Below are 13,610 nucleotides of genomic sequence, written 5' to 3'. Positions count from 1 at the left end.
CAGGAAGATATTTTATCTCAAGTGATTTTTTAAATAACATATGCTTCTTCTCCAAGTCCATATTCATCTTAATCATACTTACAAACAGAAGGGAAGAGATACTGGAATAATAATCAAAAATAGAACAACAACAGTACATAGAGGACTTCTAGGAGAAGGTTGCGTTGTCATCTTTTCCCACTCACCACAAACCAAGAAATTAGAGCTGACATTACGTTATTCTTATCCAGGAAAGTGGAATAAGAAACCTCCCCCCTCCATCCCACCATGCTTCCAATACCAAAAAAAACAGTTACTTCTAATACCTTCACTCACCACAAAAAAAGTTTTAACATACACTGCAGAGTGTTTTGTTTTTTGGGGGAGAACATCTTCAGTTCTTAACTGACCATTGTCCAACCCCATAGTGTTTTCTTGTTTTCTTTACCATTCTCACACTCTTCTGAACTTTGTTAGCACTCTGCATTGACTATGTCAACCAAAGTTGCCCTGAACTTTGGAAATCATTAAATATTTCACATCTTGAAATAGGACAGCAGGAAGGAAAGTTTGAGAGAAACTAATAAAATAAATAAAATCCAACAAAAACAGGAGAGCAAACATGACTAAAATGTCCAGCAGCAGAGTACAAAAGGATACCTCCACACTTCCAGAAATAACACCCCAAATGAAGAGCAATTTAAAGAGCAAAAAGGCAGAATTGTGACAGCTTTCATTATATCCTTGGTCCCTCCTTTCTTACATTGATGAAATGTACACAAATTAGCATTAGGAGGTTAACATGACAAACTGTGAAGCATTTTGAGGACACCATTATTCAGCCTGTACTTGAGAACCAGGTGACATGAAATACTACATCTGCTATACTGCATCCTTCAAGTCATCTAATCCACTCCAAAAGCATCAGATTAGCAGAATAGTCCAAATCTTTAATGATTCTGTACTGTTAAGATCCTACCTTTTTTTCTTGGAACTCCACAAGTTTTTGGGAGGTTTCAGTGAGATTGCAGACCTTCCCCCCTTTTACCTTTCACTCAATCAACTATGAGATTTGCATAACAGGAAGGGAAAAGAAAAACAGTTTGTAGCACCTCAGCCTCCGATAAGTCTCCGAACATTAGTGAAATCTGGTGCATTTAAAAAGCCATTGATCCAGTAAATACCATCATAGCTGATGAGAAGTTGCCCAGGAGAAGAAGCTAGGGTCTAAATAAGGGCACAACAACCTTCTAATAAGGTAGTTGTTGTCTAATAATACAAGAAATAAAGAATGAGAAATAACCGTGAACCAGGAAAAAGGAAATTATAAAACTTTATTCAGTGGGCAAAAAGCTAATGAAGCAAACGAGGAATAGCAGAATTAAAACTAGAGCTAGAAGACAGAAAAAGTTTACTGAACTTAACTATGTTAAAAGTTTAAAAGGGAGCTTGAAAAGGGATGAGACAGGAAAGAAAGTGAACAGAGGAAAGCAATTACCAGATATTTTAGACAAGCACTAAATATGTTTTAGCTGAGATTCACTAACCAAAGACAAAAACTTTATGGAAATGTGTAATAGTTCAAATCATAGATTCCACGCTTGAGTCTCCTTTTGAGCAGATAATACCCCAAGCTAAATTCAAATAGAATTTTTTTTTCAGAAACTCAAGAAGTCAAATAATTTCCACATCACAGCCCCAATAGAAACCATACTTTTCTTTTACTCAGAACAGTATCCCGAGAACTGTTTGCCATAAGAGAGCAAGATCCACGTGGAAGAGCGTTCATCATGTCCTCCTAAAACTGAATTGAAAGCCAAAGCTTAAGTTTTTTATGTTTTACCAACGGAGTGCAAAGTTCAATCCATGCAGCATCCAAGTAGTTAGTACAATATGTCATCAATGAGTCTGAAATGATTTGAAAGCTTTATCTGGGACTTTTTTAAACTTTTTCATGTTTAAAAAAGAGGAATCTTCCATGCAATATTATTGCAACACCAAATAAAAAAATAAAAAAAAATGAAGCTTCCCTTTCTCACAACATGTGAGAACTTGGATAAGGGACCTTTGAGTGAGAAGAAGACACAACAAAGCATACAGAATTACATAAACACACACATTACCCCAGAGTGGGGAAGGATCACAGGGAATATTGGAATTAATCACTAAACATAAAGATATAAAGTCAAGATTTGTCCTTATAGTGAAATGCTGAAAAGATTAATATTTCTGTGGTGGAGAAGCTAAGGAAACGCAGACCATAAAATGGTCCTTAAAACAGTGCACTACCTGGAAGTCAAATTATCATTTTATATTATCAAAAATAAATGCCTCCAGCAGTCTTCATTAACATTTCAGCAAAGGATAACTCGAGAGAAATATGCAATTTTTTTTCCCAGTGTTCACCCTGGAACAACTGCAGCTGTTATATTCAAGTCAAAAATTCAGCCTTCCATGCACTGTACTTTCAAGGACGCCTCAGATGAGAAGAGACCTGACTTATCTACTGATAGCTCAGCCAGCTTCCCTAAATGGACTGCAAATAATTTTCTGAGAGCTTTATAAAAGTCTAGATAATTTTCAGTGAAGTAAAAAGACAACAATTTTGAGTTTCTTTTCCATCAAACATTTCCACATCAGCGCAACTGTGCAGCAGTGAGCAGATAGGAGATAATATGTTACAGGTGATTGCACATACCTTCTAAAGAAGGTACTAAATCATTACGTTGTATGATACTAAGTTCTAAGATTATATGATACTTCTCAAGCCCAAAGAAATTTTATCTTCTTGAGAGTTTAGGGTTTGTTTTTGGTGGTTTTGAAAAATGGGGACTGGAAATGAGAAAGGGAAGTTATACACTTCTCAGAATGCAACACAAAAATAAGCAAATAAATAAATTCCACACATAATTTAATTGAATCCTAGGTATTTCAAAAAGACATGGAATTAAGTGTATGAATAAGCTGCAGAGTTACTTAGCATTTAAAAGGAAAAGGAAAAGAAAAAGGAAAAGAAAAAGGAAAAGGAAAAGGAAAAGAAAAAGGAAAAGAAAAAGGAAAAGAAAAAGGAAAAGAAAAAGGAAAAGAAAAAGGAAAAGAAAAAGGAAAAGAAAAAGGAAAAGAAAAAGGAAAAGAAAAAGGAAAAGAAAAAGGAAAAGAAAAAGGAAAAGAAAAAGGAAAAGAAAAAGGAAAAGAAAAAGGAAAAGAAAAAGGAAAAGAAAAAGGAAAAGAAAAAGGAAAAGAAAAAGGAAAAGAAAAAGGAAAAGAAAAAGGAAAAGAAAAAGGAAAAGAAAAAGGAAAAGAAAAAGGAAAAGAAAAAGGAAAAGAAAAAGGAAAAGAAAAAGGAAAAGAAAAAGGAAAAGAAAAAGGAAAAGAAAAAGGAAAAGAAAAAGGAAAAGAAAAAGGAAAAGAAAAAGGAAAAGAAAAAGGAAAAGAAAAAGGAAAAGAAAAAGGAAAAGAAAAAGGAAAAGAAAAAGGAAAAGAAAAAGGAAAAGAAAAAGGAAAAGAAAAAGGAAAAGAAAAAGGAAAAGAAAAAGGAAAAGAAAAAGGAAAAGAAAAAGGAAAAGAAAAAGGAAAAGAAAAAGGAAAAGAAAAAGGAAAAGAAAAAGGAAAAGAAAAAGGAAAAGAAAAAGGAAAAGAAAAAGGAAAAGAAAAAGGAAAAGAAAAAGGAAAAGAAAAAGGAAAAGAAAAAGGAAAAGAAAAAGGAAAAGAAAAAGGAAAAGAAAAAGGAAAAGAAAAAGGAAAAGAAAAAGGAAAAGAAAAAGGAAAAGAAAAAGGAAAAGAAAAAGGAAAAGAAAAAGGAAAAGAAAAAGGAAAAGAAAAAGGAAAAGAAAAAGGAAAAGAAAAAGGAAAAGAAAAAGGAAAAGAAAAAGGAAAAGAAAAAGGAAAAGAAAAAGGAAAAGAAAAAGGAAAAGAAAAAGGAAAAGAAAAAGGAAAAGAAAAAGGAAAAGAAAAAGGAAAAGAAAAAGGAAAAGAAAAAGGAAAAGAAAAAGGAAAAGAAAAAGGAAAAGAAAAAGGAAAAGAAAAAGGAAAAGAAAAAGGAAAAGAAAAAGGAAAAGAAAAAGGAAAAGAAAAAGGAAAAGAAAAAGGAAAAGAAAAAGGAAAAGAAAAAGGAAAAGAAAAAGGAAAAGAAAAAGGAAAAGAAAAAGGAAAAGAAAAAGGAAAAGAAAAAGGAAAAGAAAAAGGAAAAGAAAAAGGAAAAGAAAAAGGAAAAGGAAAAGGAAAAAGGAAAAGGAAAAAGGAAAAGGAAAAAGGAAAAGGAAAAGAAAAAGGAAAAAGAAAAAGGAAAAAGAAAAAGGAAAAAGAAAAAGGAAAAAGAAAAAGAGAAAAAAGATATAAAACTTAATAGGCTCTTCCATGCCAACTAAGGGGAAACGACCCTTAAGTGATCCAACGTGGTTAATTGCTCAGGAAGAGTTCGTATTCTATGAATCCAACGGAGTTGTATCTGAAGCAAATAACATGATTAATACGTGGGAATTGGTATCTGAAAAAAATAAAGCGGTTTACTCCACAGTGGGAAAGATCTCAATCTTATTCTCATCAAACAGCAGTAGAAAAACACAAACATGAAGAAGTTTAAGTTATAGAATTACACAACGTGTTACTCCTCTTATTAAACAGAAGAGCTACTGAAACAGAAAACTAAGGCTGAAGACTTTTGAAAAATACATCTTATTTACCAGACATACACATAGCAAAAACATTTGGAATTTTAGCTTGCATATCCCTTTATGTACTAATCTACATACTAAACTTTCCAGTTCCCATTGCAATCGTCCTCAAATGCCTTTGACTAAATTCCCAGTCACAAACCCAAGTGATGTTCTTGCATGGTATCCACTATCTAACCCAAAAGTACAGGAATTTCATGTTGAGTACAAATTGAGGGGAAATGAAATGAAATTCACTTGGCAAGAATGGATTTAAAAAAAAATAAAAACCACCTGTGAAATTTGGAAATTCTTGTCTAATCCTATTATTTACATACAAAGCCCCCCTCTGAAAACTCATCCACAAGAGAATACAAGTATACTTCAAAGACAAATTAATGCAATAAATTTGTTGCAAGCATTGTAATTAATGATTGATCTAAAGTACTGTAAGCTCACAACGTCAGTTTATTTCTATAAGCTTGTTTGCTAGCTAAGCAGACACAGGTATGCTGCCATTTCATTTGTTTATACATTATTTATAAATAGCTTTAGACTCTTGCAGTAAAAGCTACAACCAATAATCTGAACGAAGTAGCAGTCAGCAGGTAGCCTGAGAATACAAGCAGTGGCATGGAGCTGTTTAAAGCTCTCTTCTACCACCTTCCACAGTTATCTTAAATATAAATGAAAGTCTCCCCAGTGCCTGCCCCAAGGTTTCAATTTTTTAATTCCTTTATGTAATGCCAAGAAGTAAAGATCTAGGCCTTCTATAAACAGAAGGAAAACGAACAACAACGCAAAAACCACAAAGCAAAAGAAAACAAACAAAACAGAAGCTTCATACTTCTTAAAGAGCATCCCCGGAGAATTCTGCTTTCTGAACTGCCTCTTTCCATATAAAGCGATTCAGATAATACTGAACCTACATTGACTGTCGATAATTGTGAAATTGCTTAGAAACATGTTAAAAAAAGACTACAAAACAACAAAGTTTATTTGATATGGTCTACATTTTACAGACAATCCCTTTCTCGACCTTATTCACACAGTCTGATGTTACCATCTAATCACTAGACTGAGATTCATGTTACCTTAGGTCAGTATTTTGTGGGCCTTAGGGCTAATTATTAAGGAAAGTTCAGTAAGGAAAAAGTAAACCTGGGTATGTGCCAAGTTCTCTACTTGAACACATGCTTGAGAATTTAAGAGTTTTTGGACATGAGAAAGACAAAAATAAATAGTGTACCCTAACCTGCCATACCAACATAAAAGTAAATAATAACAATCTATGACGTTGATTCTAATATTAAAAATTTTATAGAAGCAAGCAAACCATCAATCCAAATTGCACAGATTACACACACAAAAAAAGGGTTGCTTGTGTTTGTTGTTTGGGTCATGGACAAGATATCACAAATTTAAATGGAGTTCATTCTCACATGCATGTTTAAGGTGATCATTACTGTGAATCTACATTGTGTAAATTGTAAACTTCTTGTATTTATGAAAGTACGTTAAGTGAACAAGTAACACTGAAAAATAATCTCCTATAATGGCCATTATATTATGCATTAGAAAATAAGCATCCATTGTAAGAACAAGATATCAAGGACTCGTATGAAGGTCATTAATTGTCAGGGTTTTTTTTAAGCGATTATAAAAATAGTTGGGGTATAAAGAAAGCAAAAAGGATCAGTGAGCTGTATTACCACTTACTGAGTGAGACAATATTCACACAGATAAGGGACATTCTACTCAGCTACTTGAGCTACATTAACACCACCTCTGAATAACCTGTATCATTTATTTTAGAAATAGATTCAAAAACATCCAGTGGTAAGATACCTCTGAATTGACACTGAGCATCTCAAGCAGAAAATAATACTTAGTTATACATTCTTCCACGTGAAAACATGTAGTCTAAGAGAACAGCAGGTCCATTTAGGCCACTATACAAGAAAAGCTTAAGTATCAATCTTCCTTTTAGTAAACACCTCACAAAAAGACAAGTGTGCCACAATAGAACCAAAAGTCACTAGTAATTATTCTTATTTCCCAGAAGTAATGACTTCACAAATCTATCATAAATATCAGGACAATGGTCTGAACCTGACAGTCCTTATAGGTACAAATGATGCACGTGAGCAGCCACTGAAGACATGATTAAGCTTTTACGACCCTACCTCAACCCACAAGAGCCATAGGTTACCACTAGTTACCACATCCATCTTCTGCATAGATCAGAGGTTACTGGCTTATTTCCCAGTCCATGGAACCAGTTGTAACTCCCCACACGCTTTACTCCTTAAGATGAACTAAAGCTGCCTCTGGTTCTCACCGCAGGCTCAAACAGTAGTTAGCACTGCAGCCACACTTTCTGACCACATTAACTTCACTCAGAGAATCGATGCTTACAACCTCATCACATCTACCAGCACTGGGGAGCGGATCCATCTCATTAGCTCTGCATAGGAGCAGCATAGAGCTGGCTGTACTTAGTCTCTTCATTTTCACTCTAGTCTCACTTGTAACATACTTGTCTCAATGAAGTGTGGCCTACCTCATCAGCTGAGAAACAAACCTTTCATACATAAAGAAAAAAAATCAAAATCAAAGAAAAGCACATTATACATTATAAAAAATACTAAAATATTTCAGAAATCTATTTCTCATAACCAAGGGATTGAAATGAGCAAATTAAAAGCCTGTTCCTAAGGCAGACATCCTGTGAAGGACTGAACTCCTTTACCAGTAGCACACCGTATTAAAGAGGTCATTTAATGGCAAAGCCATGGCGAGACACATTAAATATGGACTATATTAATTAAAATAAAGAAGAAAAAATTGTAATTTACTCAAGACTCCTAGCTAGTTTTAGATGAAAATGACATCCTGTGGGTAGCAAGTCAGCATGATCTGGTGCTATGCATTTGCAAACTACTTAATGAACCTTTTTATTGCTGTTATTTGTAGTTTGAAAAAATAATTTGAAAAGGATGTGTTGGAAAGCATGATATTTATCCAAAATAAGCTCAAAGCCCTGCAATCACTCTGAACTCCTTGTATATCCATCACACATTCCGAAGACGAGTTAGCAGCAGAGATCATATGATAAGCAAAGATGAGAAAGACTGGGAGGCTAGAATGACACTAAATTAAATTTCCACATTTTTCTTATAAATTGCCTGCAAAATGCTACAAGTCAAAGAAATGGTTGCTTTTTAGTAACTGGGTTCTACGCAAGACACTATGAACTGTCTGAATGCCCCGGTGGTTGTGTATATATAAAGTACCCTTAATAATATTATGAATAGCAGCAACGCTAGTAAAGCACCGCCTTACCCCTACACTACAAATTACCTACACTAAGAACACTGAACAAATGGGGAAGTGTACATCCCACAGACCACATGAGTAAACTAATGAACCAGGAAAACCTACCACTTCACCACTCATTTCAAGTCTTCTACCTACACTGGCTTTCAGAAGCCAGCAGGAGGTCAAGAAATCAATTCATCTCTGAAGTGAAAGAAGGCAAACTCTTTCAAAACAGCTCTCCCTCTATCAAATTGCAGAGGTAGAATGTCTAAAATTCAAACCTCAAGATTTTGTTCTGTAAAAAATACAGGGTAATTTTTCTTTTACGTGTTGATGTATTTTTAACTGTTGCACTCGTTCAGCATTCATGCTGTATTTTCTATGGGAATAGCACAGCAGGTAAAAGTCCTTGATACTTTTGCTAGACATTTCTAATTATTGGCAGGCAGATTCTGTTACTCTTCAACCCTGTCAGCAGCAGTGAAGAGTCTGAGGTTTTACAGAACTTTGATCATCATATTTTGAAAGTATTCTCATGTGACATACACTTAATCTAATGTCCAAGTAGTTTTTCTATGAACATGTGAAAGACTTAGAGCGGTGTACTTGGAGGAACATTGATTATGCCTTTGTTATTTTGCTGACTGCCACTAAATAATCTGCATTTTCCAACAAGATATGAAAAAATGAGAATCAGACAGTTAATAGGCTTTTTAGAAGAGGCACATTGATATCTTGGAATGTTTCACATGTGAATTCATAGCAAAAAGTTCAGAAGCCCACATGCATGAATTTCTTGAGATCAGTATGCACCTGGAAAACCGTGTGGTATAGAACATCAGTAAATATATAAATATCTAAATTACATCTGTTTTACTAGACTCTAGAGAGCGGTGTGTTCATTTGCAAAATATAGATGCTTGATAATTTCCCAAAGCCAACCAATTTGGTTGACATTTGTTGTTGTTTTGTTTTTTTTTAAGGGTGCAAAATCATTTAATCCTTTGAAAGTCAGCTTTCAAAAATTCTCAGGTAAAAAGAAAATATGCTACTATTGAGATGAGATAAAAGCATGGTACCTATTTGGCATGGAAGTATTCTCTCTGACGGATGCTCAGTGAAATGTTACACCATCTATGTCATTTACTGTAGTTCGCTGTCAAGATATTCAGCAAACGTTATTACCTCTTCTGGCAGTTCCACTACTGCGCTGTCTGAATAGCATGTCACTTCCTACAGTATGGCTGAGTGATGTAAGGCCAACACCACAGTCTCTGTGTTCTGATTCCATGCTTTAATTACCATTCCTCTCAGTCCAAATGTTTCAAAGATGATTGTTACATAATTATTACATCATGGATTTCAAGCAAACATTTAAGCACTTAATTTTACACATATATGGCTGATATGCTTAAACCAGTTTGACAGTTGCCGGTGAAATGTCTAAGAAAAGAAGAAGAAAAGTTGTTAAAATGTGCTTTTCAGTAATAACCCCATATAATGAGATTCTTCAGATTTCTCAAAGGGAGTTGCTTATCAGGATCACAAAAATGCTACTATTTCATTTTTCCATGATGACATATATCTTAAAGAAATAAAACTTTGTTGCCAATATATATTTTATTGCTCAGTGAATTTTCATTATACACTCTGTTATATCACTATTGTGTTATTTTCCTAATATACTTTGCACTTTTTGATCTTTTCCCATCTCCTAAAGATTATAGGTATTTAAATTCACAAACAAAAAAATCCCATAGTTGGCCACTTCACCTAGGGAACCTTCTCACTAACAATTAGGATTTCTCTTATTCAAGGATAAATGAATAATTCACAAATCAAATTACGTTTACATTTGATTTACTTTGCTTATTTCTGAAAAGGACCCATAGATAGGTTTTATTTTTTTTAAAAGACGGTGAAAGCTTTTAGCCCAAGGCACGACAATGGAAATCAGCCAAACTCTTAACCTGGAACCACTTACATGCCTTCACCCAAAGCACTGAAATCGATTTACCAAATAGGATTTTAACATATCTGTGGCCATAGGCAGAGTCTACCAGTTATTTCTATCCATTTTAAAAAACAAACCTCCAAGCCAGTAATCTTATGAGATACATAAACCTACTATATTATTATATATTCAGAAGGTGCATCTTTCCGGCCTTTAGAATACTGCTGATTTTGTAGCTTTGGATAGGTTTTGCTCTGCACATATTTCAAATTGTTATCTATGGAAGAAAGCCTGATTTTCTTTAAATGTTGTTTTAATTTCCAAACCCCTGTGGTGACCCTGATCAAGAGGATGCTGGAAGTACATAACTGCAAATCAGTCATGAAACCACCATACCAGTGTCGCACATCTCTTCAGCCTAGAGAAACTTGCTTTGAGAAGAAAAGTAGCATTGCCCTAGATCCATCTCTCAGAAATGGGAATGATTTCTTTACTATTTGAACACTGAAAATTAGGGTTTCAAAGAAATATCAGCCTAAAAGCCTTTCCTGTGTTCCCCTAGGAAAGCAAAGAAACCGTCTCAAAAATAAGCTTCAAATAGCTTCTGTTCATTCTCATGTAGAACGAGGCAAAACAGCAAATGCCATATAGACTAATGCATTTTTCAATACTATTCAAGAGCTTCCTGTGTTACAAAGGCCTGAGAACCATGACAAAATATTCTATTGGTATAAAACAAAAGTTTATAACTAACGTTTTCAATGCCTTGGTTTTTGGTTGTTTTTTTTTTTTTTAAGCACCATTTAGCCATTTTTCCATCCCATAAACATATATTCATAAAATTCTAATCCTTACTGGCAGCCTTTAACAGAAGCCCAAGATGAAAATAAATAATTATAATTATAGGAAAGTCAAGCTTCCTTTAAACAATACATACAAAACTACTCTAAGTAGCACTGTCATCTTGTTTATCATCAAAACAGAGTAGAGGTCTATCATTACTGGCAGTAACATCCCCTCCACCTTGTTAAAATTATGTCAAAGTAACAAAAACCTTTCACAGATATTTTCATAGATGGTTTTCCAAGCTGACATTGTAAAGGTCAGGAATATGCAGTTGTCTATACAATTTTGAAGAATATTTTAGAGAAATATACATTTCTAAGTATCACATTTCAGGAGATTAATTTTATTTGTATGTTAAAGTTTTTCAAGGCTTCTGACTTAATATTTACTATTTTTAAAATAGATGCTTCTAAGAGCCCACACAGTACTACAGGAAGCTCTACTTACATTTTCTGTTCCTGCTTTCATCTCTGCATAAGTGCAGAAGATTTGAGAGGACAATTTTTTGTTCCCATTGAAAAAAGTAGCAGTATTGACACCTCCCAACTCTCAACCCAATCTCTGTAATTCCATACAAAGTAATCCAAGTAGAAGTGTCACAGAGTAAGGCAACAGGTCCTCTAAGAGAATGCACTAAGAGAGAATAAAAAAAAAAGCACAAACACCTCTGGATGCCTTACATGGAATATGTGGAGTCACTTGAAAAAAAATATATATGTGCATAAGGAACTTGATAATTTAGTAAGGTATTCTGTGTCCTGTCAGAAAATGGCTGCTACATAAAAAGTAGAAGTTATTGCCCTAAGGGAAAATTGCATTTTCTTTCTTGTTTTTGTTTTCCATCACGTTTCTTGGTGGAATGATACCTTATAGTGGGGCAGAGTATCAGAAGGTCGAGAATGAACACATGATAAAATCATACTAATTTATAGATGAAGTTTGTGCATTGGTTTGAATTTATTAGCAGAGCCTATCTGCCCACATACTGTCAACTTCTAGTTAGATGCTAACAAGCATAATCAATTAAAAACATCTGTTTTGTTTCAACTATTACCAGACTGTTTATTTGCTCACTTCAGATTAAGAGACAAAATAAGAATCACTGAAATCACACTTACAGTAAATGAGCACTACTTATGCTTTAGGCACACAAAATATTCTAAAATTATCTGAAAAATACACAGCAGGATGACAAGGGAAGAAAAGGCATATACTCCTGAGGATACATACCAAAAAACATGAGATCTAGTATAGTCAGAACAAAAAGTTCATACCAATAGACTTGAGTGAAAGCCTATTGAAATTGAAGGAAAGATAAATCTTGCCCTGTCAGATACTGAAAAACTGCTCAAGAGTTACATGATGTCATTTCAAATACAAGTTGAAAATAGACAAGAATAAACCCACGCCTTGTATTTTTTCAAGTCATGTTAAACACCACATATGTTAACATAACAACACATTGACTATGTTCTCGCTGTAGAAAAAGTAAGTCAAGTTCGTGATTCAATTAGCAAACTAGGTTGTACTCAGTATCTTTGCTGGTATTTGCCTCATACTGCGAAACTTACAGGAACAGAGTAAACTGTGCAAACTAACAGCATTCTACTGCTGTGTTTTCCTTCATGTGGTCATGATATCAATTATAAGCACCTGCACAACTTCGATGTGTGAAAGCAGACAAAGCAAAACCAACCAAAACAAACTGCAGCAAGAAAAATTCCAATGCCAGGAAAAATCCTTCCCAAGATAGAATTCCTTAATTGCAACAATCTCACTGGACTACCTGTTGTGGTATTTGGAATAACAGAAACATGGAAGGGCTTGGAACAGATCTCAGAGACCACAGAATTCCAGCTCTTGTGCCACGGTATTGGCATACTGAATATGGAAGGCAAGACATCTGCAGTGGCATCAAGGCAGCAAAGGAAGCTGAAGATTTCATTGCACAGTACAAGATAAGGAGGGTCTTGAGTACTTTGGTAGACTCACTAGACAGACAAAAGTTACTCAGTCCACCTTTTACTATATAGCATAACTGCACTCACCATATCTGAAAGAAAAATAAGTAACTTACTGAAAAAGAATATGCTTGAAACTATTTGACTATGATGATCAAAGTACGATAGAAACAAGAGAACAGCAGTTTTGAAAGAAAAAATAATCCATATTTGATCTAGCTCAAGCTTCCTTTGTGTCAGCACTTTAACACAGCAAAGGTGCTGACAAGAGTTCTGTTAACGTCACTGTGAAAGCTACTAAAGCTAAATGAGGTTTTAAAGACTGCTTACCTTTAACTGATGGCCTAAATTGCAAAAATTCAAACAAGAGCAATCCACCATAACCCAAACTTCAACATATTTTATGAATGTAGAAAGAAAGCAAACAAAACGGAAACACAGACAATTCCTGTTGTGAGAAAAATAACCCACAAGCAATTTCTGCTCCTGCCTAGTTTCTAATTCTACATTATTTTCAGAATGTCCCCACTTACTGCCAGTGCAATCAAGTAACAGCTATTAAGAGCTCAAACACTTTTTGTTCTTCATAAATACTCAAGTTCCTTTAGTGTGGTGCAATCTGTATTTTCACAATTGTTATAAAAGCAGGTAACTGCTGAAAATACCACTCCAGATGTTATTGTTAATGTATTTACAAATTAGAGCATAAAATGACTTATTCTGTAACCAGGGAGAAAATAGTTATAGTAAATGCAGCAGACTAAAAATACAGAATTGTGTTAATAACAGTGCTGTGCAATTAACTCTTGCAGCTTTCTGAACTTATTTCTATGCCACTTGCTTAACTTGCACTCACTACAGGGGAGAGGGTGGCTCCCAATGAACCTGCTGAGTTAT

General features: G+C 34.4%; 1 protein-coding gene across 5 annotated transcripts in view; it reads right to left on the bottom strand.

The window, feature by feature from the left end:
• FHIT (fragile histidine triad diadenosine triphosphatase) overlaps window positions 1-13,610 on the bottom strand; it is a 503,125-nt gene that overhangs the window by 423,892 nt on the left and 65,623 nt on the right. The window contains exon 1 of one of the 5 annotated variants that reach the window (XM_085516765.1): window positions 11,200-11,343. The exons of the other annotated variants lie outside the window; for them this stretch is intronic. Coding sequence (XP_085372891.1) covers window positions 11,200-11,220 — 21 coding nt within the window. The 5' untranslated portion in view covers window positions 11,221-11,343. Of the gene's footprint in view, window positions 1-11,199; window positions 11,344-13,610 lie in introns of those variants that run through there. 5 annotated transcript variants of the gene reach the window in all.

The sequence above is a fragment of the Coturnix japonica genome, chromosome 15 (assembly GCF_054131305.1).
Source record: "Coturnix japonica strain WE chromosome 15, WE-NBRP24, whole genome shotgun sequence".
Taxonomy (NCBI): domain Eukaryota; kingdom Metazoa; phylum Chordata; class Aves; order Galliformes; family Phasianidae; genus Coturnix; species Coturnix japonica.
This window is presented reverse-complemented; position numbering and strand designations above follow the sequence as displayed.